The following is an 18,924-nucleotide window of genomic DNA, read 5'->3' on the forward strand; positions in this document are numbered from 1 at the left end:
GTATATTGACCCACCTAATATACAACCCTGAGATTCGTTTTCTTGTGGACATAATCAATAAGTTTATCGAATAATAACCATAACAGACTCAATGAAAGATACCGAACTAGAGCGATCACCCAGAGTGCAGAAGACAACAAACTCTGCTAATAGAAACAGAAATAATAATAATAATGATAATAATAATAAATAAGCAATAAATATCGACAACATGAAATGAGGAGTCTTTGAAACTGGTTCTGGGAACATGTCGATGATGCAAGTGAAGTTTCGTGAAGTTATTTCCTTTGGTTCAAGAGTCAGATGGTTTAGCGGTAGTAACAGTTCCTGAACCTAGTGGTGTGAGTCCAGAGGCTCTTACACCTTTTTACTGATGGCAGCAGCGAGAAGAGAGCATGTCCTGGTTGGTGGTGATCACTGATAATGTATGCTGCTTTTCCCATTATAGCCTGGTTTGTATCCACTATTTTTTGTAAGATTTTCTGTTCAAGGGGGTTGGTGTGTCCATACCAGGCTGTGATATAGCAAGTAAATCTACTCTCCACTACACATCTGTAGATGTTTGTCAACAGTTCTATGAAATGGAGTTCGGTAATAGATGAAATTGACTCAAGTTCATATACCCACCACTAAACATCTGTGGAAGATTGTCAATGTTTTATGAAATGGAGTTTAGGAATTGACTCAAGGAACTAAATGTTGAGTTGTCTGCTGGAAACTGAGATGTTTGGTACCCTGTTCTCCATCCCATGGGGCTGTCAATACCAATGTGGAAGGTCTGCAGTGGCCCCACTTTCTCTGCTGCCACTGCTTTTCATAGGGTTGGAGTGGGAAAGGGAAGAACGACTCTCATTGCTCCATTGATCTTTAACGTGACTGCGCCAAGACCAGGTTTGGTCACATTCGAGTCTTATTTCATTGCCTCGTCCCTGCCTGTATATGCACTGGAAATACTCAGCTGGTCAGGCAGCATCTGTGGGTGAGAATCATAACACTGGGTGCTTCCAGCATCACTCCTTGTTTCAGATTTCCAGCATTCTCTACATTGTACCCTACATTTTTATTTCTATTTCTTTCTAACCATGCTCATTCATCTATTAACTGGATGCATTGTGTACTCTTCACAAATCTGGTCTGCACCATATCAGTGACCCCTCTTTCTCATTTTTTCCAGCTCTTTGAACCAGTTTCTCTCTCACAGCTACTGCCTGATCTTCTGAGCTTCTCCACTCTCCATTTGTAGATCAAATTTCACCATTTGCAATATTTAAGACCATAAGACCATGAAATATAGGAGCAGAATTAGGTCATTTAGCCCACAGAGTCTACTCTGCCATTCCATTATAGCTGATTTATTATCCCTCTCAACCCCATTCTCACGCCTTCTACCTGTAACCATTGGCACCCTTACTAATTAAGAACCTCTCAAACTCCACTTTAAATATACACAAAGACTTGGATCTAAGGGCTTAAGAAGAAGAAAAACTACCGTATTAGGCTCTTGAACCAAAGACAATAATTTCTGAAAGTAAATGAATCTCAGTGTGGGTATATGCTGATATATATGTACTTTGATAATAAATTTACTTTGACTTTGATTATGATGTTGATCGATGTGGGAATTTAGGATTCTTGACTTAAGCAGAAATGACCATGGTAGTTAAAACTGTCAGCCAGCTTGGATGTGGTCCTAAAGGTTGTGTTGATAGTGGTTTCCTCTTTTCAAAGGATCTGCCCGGTCAATATAGGTGGACGGAGCTAACAAATTGCTACAGATGTACAACGGAGAGCATTCTGACTAAATGCATCACCATCAAGAATGGAGGAGCCACTGCACAGCAAAAGAAAAACATGCTGAGGGTTGTAACCTCAGCCAGTTCCTGTGGGTGTTAGCCTCACCACCATTTAGGACATCTTGACTACATGATGCATTAAAAAGGTGGCATCCATCATTAAAGAACCCCGCCACCCAGGACATGCCCTCTTTTCCTTACTGCCAATCATGGAGGAGGTACAAAATCCCGAAGACAAATACTCAACTTTTTAGGAATATCTTCTCCTCCACCATCGGTTTTCAGAACAGACAATGAATCCATGAATATTACCTCTATTTTTGCTCTCTTTATTTACTACTTAGTTAATTTTTGAATATATATTTCTGACTAATTTATAGTACATTTCATATATTGCACTGTACTGCTTCAGCAAAGCAACAAATTTCACAACATATGTCAGTGATAATAAACCTGATTCTGATTTCTGGTTCTGTTGGACCCATATCCCGAGGCAATAAATTCCACAGGTTCACCACCCTCTGCTAAAAAATTTCAAGCGACTACAGGCCTAGAACCATCAAACACTCCTCATACGTTAATCGTGTCATTCCTAGGATCATTCCCGTGAACGTTCTCTGGACCCCCTCCATTGCCAGAACATCTTTTCTTAGATAAGGGGCCCAAGTACGTTCTGATCAATGCCTTATCAAGCCTCAGCATTACATTCTCGTTTTTATATTTTAGTCCTCTCTTTTATTCAGCATTAATAATCAGAGCCCCCACTATTTTGTTTACCTTACCCCGTCTTTAATATTTCCTCTCAAAGCAGCAGCCACGAGATTATTCTCCAACACCGCAAATCTCTTTGACTTACCATATATTTCTTGCCAACTATCAGTGACAAAAAATCACTGTTTTTTGAACACAAACACACACAACTGATGCTACAGCAGAAACCGGTTAATTAGGGGAGCCATTTTTTGGGACAACTCTTAAAGAACAAAAACTAAGTTGAGAAAATAGCCTCATTTCCCTTCATTTATTTGGGACAACTCTGTCACTTAATTGGTGCAGGAGCCTTTCCAAACAGTTTCTAACTAGTTTGAGGCACATGCAGTTGCATGGTCATTAGACACTTATCTATGCTCAGAGCAATCAGCCTTTAAATAGCATCAGTTACATGTGTTTGTGTTCAAAAAGCAGTGACTTTTGTCATTGAAAGCTGGCAAGAAATTAGCAGCAAGAAAATTCGTGACTGTTTTGCTCACCAGAGTTTCAACCGTTCAGGCTTGAAGATACCAGAAATGGCCACGAGCGAAATTGAAGCTATTTCACTACTTCCACAAGTTAGGAATTACAAAGGTATTGACAATCATCTTGAATGTTATCAATGAAAATGAAGAACTGGAGGATGCAATTGTCCAAAGTAATAATTAATGGCAGTCCATTATCTGCACTATCTGTCTGAGCTGATTTTGTTCATTTACAACCAATCAAAACTACACAGCAGATTAATCCCTCTGTTGATAACTATTAAGAATTAATACACTGTTTTATAGTACTCTAGTAGTACTGGCAGTGTACTAAATTGTCTGTATTTCATTTAAATACGTAACTTGTTACTCAGTTAAATGATAGTTTGACTTCTTAATAAGTTATAAGTTTCCATGAAACTTTGGCTAATTGGGACAACCACTGATTAGGCCAAAATGTACTGGTCCTGATGCGTCCCAATTATCAAGAATCCATTGTATTTAAAAACTCTGCTCTCAGCAGAGTATAACATCTAATATGCACACACGTATGCGTGATTGACACTAGTTAGAAATTGTTCGGCAATCATCTTCTGCCCCAATTAAGCGGCATGGTGTCAATGTAACCGAAGAGAATTTTGGCAATGTTTGCAATTAGTTTTCATTTTTTCAGAGTTCTCCCAAATAAGCGGCTGCCCCAATTAACTGATGGCCTAATTAATCAGAATCCACTGTATTTAATGTATGTTTTTCTGGTGAATGATGCTTTTATGATGCTATGTGCCTGTGATGGTGCTGCGGTAAGACTGTAAGGTCAAAAGACATAGGAGCAGAATTAGGTCATTTGGCCCATCTGGAGAGTTTTACATTGCAATAGTGCATAAATCTATTTGTTCATATTACAATAAACTGAACTCTGACTTTGACCTTGGCCACCCTGGAGAATGGCAATTTGATCTTTATTCTATGTCATGGTTATTTATGGTCATTACCTTCACAGCTCCTCCTTTTATTGGAGCCAGCCTTCTCAGACGACTGAAAACCGGTGCTGCAGATGCACTGGAATGAACCATCTGTGTTCTGACAAGTTGCTTCCTGGGCACATGGAGAGGAATTACATTCATCGATATCTGTGGAGACAGAGAAACACTTCAGGGATCTTTCGACTATACATTAGGGTCCCTTCGTTCTTTAATATTCCCTAGTGTTCTACCATACACGGTATATAACCAATGTTTGAGATCTCCACCCTCACGCTTATCAGAGTTAAATTTCATCTCCACTACCCTGCCCTGACTTCTGTACAAAGTCCTTACAGATGGCACCGGAATTGAACTCCAAACTCTGACACCCCGAACCGCAATAGCGTCGCACTAACTGCCTCTCGACTGTAGAGTCATAGAAAAGTACAGCACAGAAGGAGGCCCATCAGCCCATCTAGTCAATGCTGATCCATTTAAACAGCCTACTGCCATCGACCTGCACCAGCCCCATAACCCTCTGTACCCCTACTATCCACGTACCTATCCAAACTTCTCTTAAATGTTGAAATGAGGTTCGCATGCACACCTTATACTGACAGCTCGTTCCACTCTCTCACAACCCTCTGAATGAAGAAGTTCCCCTCATGTTCCTTTATTTGTAGTCCCTCCCATCCTCAGTGGAAGAAGCTTGTTTGCATTTACTCTGACTATAGTATACCCCTCACAATTTTGTTTAATTCACAGTCTCTAACACATTCACAACTAATAATTCAGATCTTGAATTTTATTCTTGAATTCATAGTTATTTAAAGTCCTCACCTTCACAGTCCTGATTGATTGTCTTGTACCCATCCTTGCACTGACACTTGTAAGAACCAGCTGTGTTCCAACACTTTTTGCGAGGTCCACATGAAATCATTTCACATTCATCGATATCTGTGTAAAGAGGGAAAATTCTTTACAATCGTAAACATTTTGCTCTCCATTACAAGTGGATTCTATCTGTAGTTGGTGGAATTTAGAAAGTAACACATCGGGGCGCCACGGTAGTGAGCGGTTAGCACAACGCAATTTCAGCTCAGTGCATTCCGAAGTTCAGAGATCAATTCCGACACTGTCTGGGAGGAGCTTGTACATTCTCCCCAGGAGTGTGTGGATTTCCTCCAAGTGTTGTGGTTTCCTCCCAGTGTCCAAAGTCGTACTGGTTGGTAGGCTAATTGGTTATTGTAAAATGTCCTGTGATCAGGCTAGGGTTAAATAGGTGGGTTGCTGCAGTGTGGCTCATTGGACCAGAAGGGCCTGTTCCACTCTACATCTCTAAATAAATAAATAACATTAAAGTTGACTTTTGTAGTGATGCACTTTAAAAAAAAGTGCCAGATTGTCTTCAAAACCATTTGGTTCACACATACCCTTCATCGAAGTCCACCCACTGTCCTCACTGCTCCATGTGTCAAGTCCAGACCCACCAATGTGCTTGCCACATACATGTCAATCCCATCTTCACACCAAAGACACTCCCTGAATATTGGTAGCACTACCATCACGTTAAATCAACTGGTTAAAAAGGTATATGGCGTGTTGGCCTCCATTAGTTGAGAATTTGTGTTCAAGAGATATGAGGAAATGCTGCAGGTCTATAAAACTCTGGTTAGACCACAATCATCCATACTGGAATTTCTGTATTTACTGGAGTGGTACTCATTGAGGTCTTCTGCTGCTGTAGGTCATCCATTTAAAGGTTCAATATATTGTGCATTCAGAGATGTCCTTCTGCACACCATTGATGTAACACATCGTTATTTCAATCACTGTCACCTTCCTGTCAGTTTGAACCAGTTTGGCCATTCTTCTCTGGCCTTTCTGTTATGTATTTAATGTCTCAAAAATATTTGAGTAATATTGTAAATATATTCATTGATTAAGTGTTCTGGATCATTTAAATAAAACTAAACGTACATGAGCTATCCCTGGTTCTGGCTTCGTATTGTTGCTTTTAATTAGTTTTATGTTTCGGAGTTACAAAACATAACACTTTCTCATTACAAGGTGTTTTCGCTCACAGAACTGCCATTCACTGGATGCTCTAGAGTCTTGTGTGTGAAAATCCCAGGAGATCAGCAGTTTCTGAGATACTCAAACCACCCCGTCTGGCACCAACAATCATTCCACAGCCAAAGTCACTTACATCACATTTCTACCCCATCCTGACATTTGGTCTGAACAACAATTGAACCCCTTGACCATGTCTGCATGCTTTTGTGCATTGAGTCGCTGCCATATGATTGGTCAATTGGATATTTGCATCAATGAGCAGGTGTACATGTGTACCTAATAAAGTGGGCACTGAGTGTACGTTCATTGACACCATTAATTGGACTGTATCATCAACTTAAACTTCAAACAAACTCAGTCACCTGAGGGAATTTAAAACTCACCGAAACATTTTTTTAGTGATGGATCAAATCGATGACCTGGTTGACACTGGTGATTTTGGGACAGAATGTCTCGGAAGATACCAGAACACAAGATAACTAGAAGAAAGAAAATGAAGCAGTTAGACTTTTGTTTCGTCATTTTTACTCCTTCTCACCTGGAAAACAACACCCCAATACTGAACATAGCCAAGGCTGATGACAACCGTGAGAGGGAGAGAGAATTAATAGCCCCACCTCCTGAGATGGGTAAAACCAGTCTTTGGATTGATGGCGTTGAACACAGGAGTGTCAGTGCTTTGTTCTCAGTGACCAAAATCCAGCCACTGGTATTGACTTCTGACACTGGTGTCCAAAGCTCACATGACTCCACATCACCTGTTGAAGTTATCTACACTGGGTCGAGAGGATGATGGTTATAAGGTAATAACTTCCTGAACCTGGTGGTGTGAGAACCAAGTTTGCCTTCATTTGCATTTTGGCTGTTTGTTAGTCTTTGTTTATGTAGAGTTTTATGTACATTTTTCTGTATTTCTTTATTTTCTTGTAAATGTTTTCATAAAATAAATCTCAGGATAGTACATGGTAACTTACATATACTATGATAATAAATTTACTTTGAACTTTGAAGTGATAAATATTAACTAATTAACAAAGTGTCATGAGATAGTATTCGTGAGTTCATGGACATTTCAGAAATCTGATGACAGGACTGATGGCAGCTGTTTGGAAAACATTGAGTGTGGGTCTTCAGGCTCTGTACTGCTTTGTTGATGGGACTATTGAGAAGAGGGGAAGTCCTGGATGGTGAGATACAGGAACATTAGATCCCACAACACCAGGTTCAAGAACAGTTATTACCCAGCAACAATCAGGCTCCTAAACTACCAGGGATAACTTCACTCTCCTCAATGATGAACTGATTCCACAACCTATTGACTCACTTTCAGGAACTCTACATCTCATGTTCTCTGTATTATATATTTAATTTTTTTATTATTTGCATGGTTTGAACTGTTTTGCAGATTGGTTGTTTGTCATTCTTTATTTATAGTGTTTCATAAATTCTATTGTATTTATTTATGTTCTAGTAAATGCCTGCAAGATAATTAATTCCAAGGTAGTATATGGTGACATATACTAACTTTGATAATAAACTTACTTTGAGCTTAAGATTTCTAGTTTAAGTGTAATTTTCTCTCCACCGTCAACAAAGGAACTAATTATTTTCCATCACATCCCTCCAAAAGATGACCCCCAACGATTGGATTGTTACACCATTGGACTTGCCAGCAAATTCCATGGCATCAACATCAATACAACATATCTTGGGCCCAATACATTGATGCAGTCATGAAGAAGGGACATCAGTCGTTATACTTTGATAGGAGTTTGAGGACATTTGTTATGTCAACAAAGACTTGCAAATTTCTATGGAGGAGAGTAGTCCAACTGGTTGCATCACCACCCGGTGTGGAGGCTCCAACATACAGAATCAAAAGAGTCAGCAGAAGGCTGCAGACTCAGCCGGTTCCATCACAAGCACCACCCTTCCATCATCGAGGACATCTACAAAAGACAATGCCTCAGAAGGCAGCATTCATCTTTTGGGACCTACCCCTTTCTCAGTACTACCATTAGGGAAAAAGTGAAGATGCACACTCAACAATTTAGGAACAGCTTCTTCTCCACTATTTTCTGATTTCTGAATGGTCCAAGAACCCATGAACACTACCTCACTAGTTCCTCTTTTTGTACCATGCATTTATTTTATAATTTATAGTAATTTTATGTCTGCTCAGTACTACTCACATAAAGAACAAATTTCATGTCATATAAGGCAGTTATAATGAATCTGGTTCTGATTCTTCTGTCCCAATTTCCCAAGGACTCAATGCCTTGATTTTGCAAATATTTATCTACTTGCACCTTAAATATTCCTGATGATCCAGCCTTCACCATTCTTGGTGAATTCTGAGCTCCTGAGGTTCACTGTCCTTGGGGAAGACATTTTTGTGCATCACAACATGCTACGACTGAGGGTAAATTAGGTTACCCTGGAATTTGGAAAGAAAGATTTGGAATTCTTCTCCCCGGGACAGAAACGGACAAGGGGTTAGAGTTGCAAGACAAGGGTCAATCATTTCCCTTGTAATTAAAACACGAGAAAATCTGCAGCTGCTGGAAATCCAAGCAACACACACAAAATGCTGTAGGAACTCAGCAGGCCAGGCAGCATCTCTGGAAAAGAGTACAGTCAATGTTTTGAGCCAAGTCTCTTCAACAGAATTAGAATGGAAAGGGAGAAGGTGGGGGAAGGAGAGAAAGAAGTGCAAGGTGGCTGGTGATAGATGAAACCATGAGAAGGGGAGGAGGTGAAATAAAGAGATGAGAAGTTAATTGGTGAAGGAGATAAAGAACTGCAGAAGGGGGAATTTAATAGGAGAGGACAGAAGACCATGGAAGAAAAAGAAGGGGGAGGAACACCAGAGGGAGGTGATGGGCAGGTAAGGAGATAAGGGGAGAGAGGGAAATAGGGAATGGGGAATAGGGAATGGTAAAGGAAGGGGGGGTGCAATTACTGGATGTTCGAAAAGTTGATGTTCACACCATCAGGTTGGAGGCTACCCCGATGGAATATAAGATGTTGTTCTTCCAACCTGAATGTGGCCTCATCTTAGCAGTAGAGGAGACCACGGACTGACATGTCAGAATGGGAATAGGAATGCGATCCAGAATTGAATTGGGTGGCCACCGGGAGATCCCTTTTTGTGGCAAGTGGATCAAAGGTGTTTGGTGAAGCATTCTCCTGGTCTACGTCAGGTCTTACCAATATACAGTAGGCTACACCGGGAGCACCGGATACTGTACATGACCCCAGCAGACTCTCAGGAGAAGTATCACCTCACCTGGAAAGACTGTTTGCGGCTCTGAATAATAGTGAGGGAGGAGGTGTAGGGAAAGGTGTGACACTAGTTCTACTTATAAGGATAAGTACCAGGAGGGAGATCATTGGAGGGGGATGAGTGAACAAGGAAGTCAAGAAGGAAGTAATCCCTGTGGAAAGAAGAAACTGGGGGAGAGGTGGGAGGGAAAGATGTGCTTGACAGTGTGATCCCATTGGGGATGGCAGAAGTTATGGAGAATTATCTGCTGGAAGTGGAGGCTAGTGGGGTGGTAGGTGAGGACAAGAGGAACCCTGACCCTGGTGTAGTGGAAGGAGGATGGGGTGAGGGTAGATATGTGCAAAATGGAAGAGATGAAGGTGTGGGCAGCGTAAATGATGAAGGAAGGGAAGTCCCTTTCTCTGAAGAAGGAGGACATCTCAGTTGTTCTGGAATGAAAAGCCTCATCCTGAGAGTGGATGCAGGGTGCAGCACCAATGCAGTCATCAATGTAGTGTAGGATGAATTTGGAGATTGATGCTGGCGTAGGCTTGGGACATGGACTGTTCCACATAGCCGATGAAAAGGATGGCATTTTTGGGTCCAACTTGCCAAGGAAGTAGGGACAGAGATGGAAGCAATGGAAGAAGAGCTCGGCATCATTGCGGGAATGGCGGGTGCATGGGGGCAAAGGTGAGGCTCTTACTGAGGGCAGGGCATTCCACCTCAGAGAGGGGAAGGTCAGAAAGAATTGAGAAGACCCAGTACGGATGAGAACTGGGATCAGAGAGGGAAAAAGTTTGGTAGTATCTGAGGAGGGAGGAGAGTTGGGGTGTTCAGTTATCACCTCACCGTTCCAACTCATTGCCTGTAAGACACCACTAAATGTCTGTAGCAGTAAGGAGAAAGTAGGCATTCTGACGGGAGAGGGAAGAAGTCAGAGGCGCGTGGACCCAGGAGACACGGGGCTGGAGAGTGGTGGTGGTTGGTAGGGAGGGGGGAGACGAGAGAATGGGTTTCTAGCGACAGCATGTAAAGTCTCAGCCTGGATGTGCTGTCGGTTAAGGTCCGGGCTGGAGTCGGAAGGAGAGGTTGTGCAATTAGCGGTTTGAAGGTATCCAGGGTTGTTGGAACCAGCTTTGATGGCGGTGGAATACAGGTTCTGAATTTGCTTGGGATTGTTAGACAGGATCTCTTGTAACTAAGTCCCTTTGCCCATGACTCTCCAAGTGAAAAGAAATCCCAGATTTTGCTTCCAAATTCCATCGGAACCCAATTTACTCCCTGCAGCGCCAAATTGTGGTTCCCATGGAAGCCATTCCCGTGGCAATGCCTGCTCTCTCCTTCCTGCTGGAGTAGTTGGTGGTGAATTACAGGCAGTGAGGTGGTAAAGCATTGATCAATATGAAACGTAAATGTAAACTGATTTGCTAGTAATTTTAGTAAAGCTGTACACCAGTTTCTTTCTGATGTGCTCGCAAGTACTGTGGAGGAATCCCATCAGTCCCAATATCCCACAAAGTAATTCCAAGGCCACGTTGTCTGCTTCATACTTGCTCATGCTCCAATGTCTAACAAGAGGTGGAGATCAGTGAGGGTACATGGACACAATTTGCTTGCATGCTTGTATTCAAAATATGAAATAAGATATTTACAGAATATTCAGTTTAAAAATACATAGTTCCCCTTTACAAGTAACCTCACTTGAAGAAGTGGTTTGTTATCTGTGTGCCGATGAATAATGTTTACTGACATAGCGGCAGTTTCACAAGGGTGGGTAAGATATCTAGATTCAGCAGCTTTAAAGCTCTTATTTTTGCACAGGGTTGAAGGAATCTCAGCTGGCTCGCAGAGCAATCCCAACTATTGCCCAATCACCCATACTCTGTCCTACCACACACCTACAGTCAGGGCCAATTACAACGGCCAATCAACCTCCAACCTGCACGATTTTGGGATGCTGGAGGAAACAAACTCATCATCAGGAAAACTGCAGACACTAATTCTTATATTCTTGGCTTAACTCTTTCAAGATTAAACAAAAGAGATGCTGGAAATATTGAGCAACACACACAAGATGCTGGATGTCCTCAGCAAGTCAGGCAGCATCTATGGAAGGAAGTAAACACTCAACATTTTGGGCCAAGGCAGTCCTGATGGAGAGTCTTGGCTTGAAACATTAACTGTTTACTTTCCTCCAAAGATGCTCTTTGAGTTTCTGAGTCCCTCCTTACAGATTAAAATCTTTTTATGATAAGATAACTCAACCGAGGAATTGCTAGACATTGATAAAGAACTGTATAGCACAGTATAGGCCCTTCGGCCCAAGATGTTGTGCTGACATTTTAACTTATTCTAAGAACTATCTAACTCCTCCCTTCCACATAACCATCCACTTTTCTTTCATCCATGTGTATCTGAGTGTCTGTTAGTGTATCTTCCAGTTTGAGATGGCACTGGCGAACCATAGTGACGAAACAAGGATAGCAACTAAATATTGTTAACCACACTTATTCTGGAAAATAATCATCTCTAGTAATTGTCTATAACTTCCCTTTGGAATTGGAGGCAACCCGATGTGGCAGAACCGAGGAGAGGCGAGGTGGCAGACCCGTCAACAAGAGAGTGGAAGAGTGTGAAAGGTCGGGATAGGCTGAATTGAAGCCACGGGGTTCAGGCACCAGAGCAGATCAACACCATTGAACACGACGTGCGGATGCAGATTTACAGGCTGAATCAAGACGGCAAAGTCGGTGTATCCGTATGGCAGAACTTGTGGTTCGGAGAGAGACTTCAGCACCGGGACAGATTGAAAAGCTCAGGCCTGAAGCCAGGTATGAGCCGGTTCTGATCACTGCTCTACAGCGTTTACTCAGCTCTGCGCTGGACTCTGGGACTCTCTTTCAGTTCGGAAACGCTATTTGTTTGTGGTCACTGTCTGTATGGTGTTTGTTTTTCATTGCACATTGTCTTCTCTTTATGGGTTATTTTATTGTTTTATTTTTTAATGAGCATGACGTGGTTTTTATTCTCTGCACATTGAGTATTAGACTGTCATCTTTTTATTTATTTATATATATATGTAGTTTGTTCTTGGGTTTGATGAAGGGTTTCGGCCTGAAAAGTCATCACTACCTCCTCCCATAGATGCTGTCTGGCCTGCTGAGTTCTGCCAGCATTTTGTGTTTTTGTTCTTGGGTTTCTTTGTTTCGTGGCTGCCTGTTGGGAGATAAATCTCAAGGTTCTATAATGTCTACACACTTTGATAAGAAATGTACTTTGAACTTTGAACCACCAGACTGGCAGCACATTCCACTCACCCAGCAATTGTTAGAGTTGGAATAATACTCATTCCTGACGTTTACTCAGATCTAGGATCAAATGGATTTGCTCAGAAACTCCAACTAATTGAGGGCGGGGATTTGCTCATCCACTCAGTGTCACAAAGCAAATGTAGAGAGACAGGGCAGGAGAGGGTTAAGTACAATTTAAATATCTCTCTGTACCAGGAGTTCACAACCTGGGGTTCATGGATCCCTCGGTAAAAGGTCAGGCTCCACGACATAAAAAAGGGTTAGGAACCGCTGCTCAACACTATCCCATCGAATACTTCCAGAGCAGTGACTATGTGGGTTAAATACAGAGTAACACATATCCTGAGCAGGGATATCATGGGTTAAATAAATGGTAAATCTCCCTCTGCAATGTACCACAAGCACATCTGAGGCAGGGACATCATGGGGTAAACACAGAATGAAGCTCCCTTCACATTGTCCCATAAATATATCGTGGGTAGAGACAACATGAGCTACATTCAGAGTAAAGTTATCTCTACCACATCTAATCACACAGATGTGAGGGGGCAGACGAGAGGCTGAGGTCTGGCGTGGAATTCCTGGAGAGGGGCGCAGATTGAGACTCGGACTCAAGCTGTGAGTGAGCCTGTGCCGGGACAAAAGTACTGAGGTTTGAAGAGTCCACTGACAGACCTGCAGCTCATAATGTACTGAGACTCATATGCAAGGTCCCAGATAATTTGAACTGAGACTCGTGCTTCTAACTGGTGGGGAAATGGTGGAGGCTTCATCACCAGATCATGAAGATATACTCGATGACAGCCCCTCCTCCACATAGAAGCATAGAAGATAAGATTAGACCATTCAACCCTTCAAGCCTGTGCGGTCAGTATGATAATTATAGCTGGTCCTCCATCTCTGACCATTTTCCTGCCCTGTACCCAGTCAAGGATCCAGAGGGAATAGGAGACTAGGCCTGTACCTTTAACAGAAATGTTCTCACCTATTCAATCCAGTCAGGATGCACCCACAGTTTGTGGGACGACCTTCCAAACATTGGCTCAGATACTCTCTAACATTGGTGGAACCGACCATTGTCCTCCACCAGCTCTCAATAAGATCAGTCTCCAGGCCGTGATGACTTTGGAGATCCTCAACGATTCTGGAAGCAAGCACTTGGGAAAACCAGGTGACTGGGTGGATGCCCCTCTCATGACACTGGGTGGTCATTGCCATGTCACTGACTTGTGTGGCACCCAAAACCATTCAGCCCATCACCCCACACCAGCTCCAGCAGAGCAATCCCATCCGTCCTGTTTCCCTTCTTATTTCCCTGTTTCCTGGCAACATTCTCCCTCAGATGCCCATCAACTCCCCTTTGGTTACCTTGCTCTTTACCTACACTAAGAGGTGGTTTCTAGTGAGAATTAACCCCAAATATCCTTGGGATGTCAGAGGCAACTGGAGTACCCAGAGGAACATTTCCAGGAAGAACATTGTGAAGTCCACAGACAGTACCTGAGGTCAATACTGAACCTGGGTCCGGTGACTCACACTTCCTCAGAAGCTCGAGTCTAGTCTCCTCCCTCAGCACCAATGGCAGCATCTTTGCTCAGAGATCATTCACCCACTGGGCCATGTGCTGGCCCATGTGATTCACCCTCAACAATACTGTGAATTCATGGCTGGTCTTTTTAGGGTGACGTCCATTTTGTCTGAGATCTGGTCCAACATCCTTAGAGGGTTGGTCCACTGATTTCCTCTCCCTCTTCAACCAGGAGAAGATGCTCAACGGGGTGGGAAAAGAATATCTTTACTGGACTCTGGACTCATTCAATTGGCCCAGGACTTACTTCTGAACGCTGCCACAGAACAGGCCCCTCGGTATTCTGCTGAATTAATTAAACTAGTAATTAAACTGAACTAATGCGCAGGTGTGCCACAGGGTCGGTGCTGGGCCTGCAACTGTTCACGATATACATTAACAATCTGGAAGAGGGGACCAAGTGCAGTGTATCTAAGTTTGCTGATGATACTAAATTGAGTGGGAAATCAAATAGTGCAGAAGTTCCAGAGAGTCTGCAGAGAAATATAGATAAGTTATTTAGCTATTTAGACATTGCTCAGTTAGATGGAGATGTAATGGTAGGATTTTTACTCCTCATGTATGTGAAGGATGTGAGAAATAAAGTCATTTCAATTCAATTAAGTGAGTGGGCAAGGGTCTGGCAGATGGAGTACAATGTTAGTAAAAGAGAGATCATCTACTTTGGAAGGGAAAAAGAAAGAGCAGATTATCAATTAAATGGTGAAATATTGCAGCATGCTGCTGTGCAGAGGGACTTGGGAGTGCTTGTGCACGAATCACAAAAGGTTAATTTACAGGTGCAGCGGGCTATCAAGAAGACAAATGGAATATTGGCCTTCATTGCTAGAGGGATTGAATTTAAGAGCAGGGAGATTATGCTGCAACTATACAGGGTGCTGGTGAGGCTGCACCTGGAGTACTGCATGCAGTTCTGGTCTCCTTTCTTGAGGAAGGATATACTGGCTTTGGAGGTGGTGCAGAGGTTCACCAGATTGATCCAGAGATGAGGGGCTTAGACTATGAGGAGTGACTGAGTCACCTGGGACTGTACTCGCTGGAATTCAGAAGAATGAGAGGAGATCTCATAGAAGAACATAAAGAACATAAATCACAGGGTTGTTTATGGTGACATATATGTACAGTGATAATAAATTTAGTTTGGATTTGAACTTTGAACTTTGATTTATATTGTGCTGTATCCTTTGGCAATCTTTTATACTGTACATAATAACACCAATATATTTTTGAATGATCTGCGAACTTACTAAAGCACCCGTCCATGTTTTCATTAAAGTCATTTCTATACATCACAAACAACCGAGCTCCAAGCATTGATCCCTGTGGAACACCACTGGTCACAGACCTCCAGTCAGAATAACAGCCCTCTACCACTACTTTCTGTCTCCTATGAACAAGTCAACTTTGAATCCAATTGAATCGCCCGTGACTGTACTTGCTGCAATTCAGAAGGATGAGAGGAGATCTTATAGAAACATGTAAAAGTATGAAAGGGATAGATGAGATAGAGGCAGGAGAGTTGTTTCTACTGACACATGGGTCTAGAACTGAGGGACGTCACCTCAAGATTCAGGGGAGTAGATTTAGGACAGAGATGAGGATGAACTTCTTTTCCCAGAGGGTGGTGAATCTGTGGAATTCTCTGACCAGTGAAGCAGTGGAGACTACCTCAGTAAATATATTTAACACAAGTTTGGATAGATTTTTGCATAGTAGGGGAAGTAAGGGTGATGGAGAAAAGGCAGGTAGGTGGAGATGAGTCCATGGCCGGATCAGCCATGATCTTATTGAATGGTGGAGCAGACTCAACAGGCCAGATAGCCGACTCCTGCTCCTATTTCTTATGTTTTGATGTTCTTATGTATCAGCTCTTCGTCGATCCAATGTGCTTTAATCTTCTGGATCTGCTGACCATGACAGACCTTGTCAAAACCTTTCTAAACTCCATGTATATAAGATCCCTAGCCTGACCCTTAACAGTCATGATCTCCTGGAAATCTCAATCAAGTCTGTAAGACTTCCCTACACAAGTCCATGCTGACTATCCCTAATGTCAATGCTTTTCCAGTTGTGGATTGCTCTGTCCCTCAGCATTTTCTCTAGTGGTTTCACTACCACTTACATAAGGTTCACCAGTCTGGAATTTCCTGATTTCTCTCATTGCCCTTCTGAAATGGCAGAACAACACCAAAGTTCAATGTAAATTTAGTATCAAAGTACATACCTGTCACCATATACCACCTTGAGATTCATATTCTTCAAGCATTTTTAGTACAACTACATCAGAATCAGTGAAAAGACGCATTCATTGTTAATAGTTTATTTATTTATTTATTTTTGTATTTTCACAGTTGGTTGTCAATTTTGGTGTGTCGCTTTTCATTGATTCTATTGTACTTCTTTGTCCTACTGTGAATGCCCGCAAGTAAATGAATCTCAGGGTAGTATTTGGTGACATATACATTCTTGGAAATGCAATTTACTTTGATCTTCGAACAGAGACTTGACAAACAACCAATGCGGAAAAGAAGGCAAAGTGCCAGCTATTCTCCAGTGTTCTGCGAACTCGTCTGTAGCTAAAAAGGTTAGAAATGTCTCTGCCAAGACCCCAGCAATCTTAAGATTATAAAACTTTACTTTTATAGCAGAGACCATGCCCTTCAGTCCAAATGGTCCTTGCTGAATACAGCATCCTCCCTGCTAGTTCCAGTGGTCTGCATCTGGCCCAGAACCCTCCAAGCCCTTCCACCCTCCCCCATGTATCTATCAAAATCTCTCTTCAACGTTGCAGCTCTGACCACCTTGACCACTTTCTCTGACAACTCACTCCAGGTGCTCACTACCCTCCATGGAAAGGAGTTACCTTTACATGAATGTAGTGAGAATTCCCCATCCCGCACCAATGACCCCGTCTCCCGTTTTCAACCACCCTCCTCTTCCTGGAGACCTTGCTCTGGTCTTCAAAGTTCAAAGTAAATTTATTATCAAAGTAGATCGATGCTACCCAGAGATTAATTTTCTTGTGGGCATTCACAGTAGATACAAAGAAACTCAATAGAATCAATGAAACGCTACACACAAAGACGGACAAACAACCGATGTGCAAAAGATGATAAACTGTGCAAATCCAGAACAATTAATAATAAATACATACATAAATAAATAAGTAAAATGTGAACCTCGTGCCCTTTGAGTACTGGCCTCCACTCTCTCTGCCCCAATCCCAATCTTTCCAACAAAACTGCTGGAAAAAAGTGAGTACTGCTGTAGTCTTGAAAATTGAAATGAATGGGCAAGCAACAGGAATATGAGGAGGAAAGTTAATGGAGAGGAGAGGGGAAGAAAAAGGGAGGGGAGGGAGAGTCTAGGAAAAATGGAAATAAAGGGGAGGTGGAGGAGAGGAAGCAGAGAGGGGGAGAGGAGTGGAGAGGGCATGGAAAAGAGTGGACCAGGGACAGAAAGAGAAAAATTCCAGAATGAACACTTACCCAGAAGAGGCAGGCAGCTGCTCATGTTGCCAATACACATTCGCTGCACAACTCGCCCTTTCTAGTGTCAGCTGTCACTGTGAGCTCTGGGTTTTATACTCCGTATAATCTCACCATCACATTGACTCCACAATAGAGAAGGAAATGAAACTCTCTTCCTGAAAACGTCTAAAGGCAAGAGTCCTGATGAAAGTCTCAACATGAAACTTCAACTCCCTATTCCCCTCCATAGATGCTGAGTTCCTCCTGCATTTTCTGTGTGTTTGACTGCATTTTCAGCATCTGCACAATCTCTTGTGTGAAGTTGGGCATTGTGGGGTTGTGGCCCAACAATCAATTCAGCAGAGGTCCAAATACCTGGTCAGGATCAGTGCACCAAGTCATCAGTCTGACAGCCGGGAGTGTGGTAGATGCAACACTCTCTGTCCCAGTGAATAGATCAGTGTGAGCAGGGTGGACTCGTTAATTAGCAGCCACAGGAGTGTATCTGTCACTCAAGGGTGGAGGTTTACAATAACAGAACAAGTGAGAACAAGTAAACACAAGAGTTTATGCAAATGCTGGATATCTTGAGCAAAACACACAGAACACGAAGGAGGAACTTAACAAATAAGTTGAATAGTTACATTAAACAAGTAGAGCAAAAATAAAAATAAAAACAGTTGTGAGGTTATGTTCCTGGTTCAATGGCCATTCTGAAAGCGATGTCAGAGGGGAGGAAGCTATTTCTGAATTGCTGAGTGTGTGCCTGCAGGCTTCTGTACCTCCTTCCTGATGGTAGCAACGAGAACAAGGCATGACCTGGGGGTCATGTGGTAAACCATGCATATCTGTCTGGACATGCCGGGACACGTCCCTCTGCTGACTGCTCCTGTGGCTCCTCCCACAAACCCCTGAATAAAGGTGATTGTGTCACTGCTCCTCCCACTGTCCAGGAGAGATATACAGCATGGACGTGGATCCATTTTGTTGTTAATAAAAGCCTTTCATTATTTACTCTACTTCCAGTCTTTTGGAGCAATTGATAGTGCATCGGGTCATTATGATGGATGCCACCTTTTTGAGGCATCTCTCCTGGAAGATGTCATGGACACTACGGAGGCCATTGTTCATGTTGGAGCTGACTGATTTTACAACTTTCTGATGCTTATTTTGATCCTGTGCAATAGCTCCCCCACCCCCATACTGGATGATGACGAACCC

At 42.5% G+C, this 18,924-nt stretch overlaps 1 protein-coding gene across 4 annotated transcripts in view; it reads right to left on the minus strand.

Annotated features, from left to right (window-relative positions):
- The window catches only part of LOC140740132 (adhesion G protein-coupled receptor E1-like), a 75,584-nt gene extending 57,408 nt beyond the window's left edge, over positions 1-18,176 (minus strand). For 3 of the 4 annotated variants that reach the window (XR_012101802.1, XM_073069066.1, XM_073069065.1), the window contains exons 1-4: positions 17,722-18,176; positions 6,450-6,545; positions 4,831-4,947; positions 4,021-4,158 (exon numbers count right to left, since the gene is read on the minus strand). Coding sequence is in view for 3 of the 4 variants with exons in the window: in XM_073069066.1 (XP_072925167.1) it covers positions 4,021-4,158; positions 4,831-4,947; positions 6,450-6,545; positions 17,722-17,761 (391 nt within the window). In the remaining variant the exon portion in view is untranslated. The remainder of the gene's footprint in view (positions 1-4,020; positions 4,159-4,830; positions 4,948-6,449; positions 6,546-17,721) is intronic. The other variant, XM_073069067.1, reaches the window with a different exon arrangement.
- Between the last annotated feature and the right edge of the window lie 748 nt (positions 18,177-18,924).

Source organism: Hemitrygon akajei, chromosome 16 (assembly GCF_048418815.1).
Source record: "Hemitrygon akajei chromosome 16, sHemAka1.3, whole genome shotgun sequence".
Classification (NCBI taxonomy): Eukaryota; Metazoa; Chordata; class Chondrichthyes; order Myliobatiformes; family Dasyatidae; genus Hemitrygon; species Hemitrygon akajei.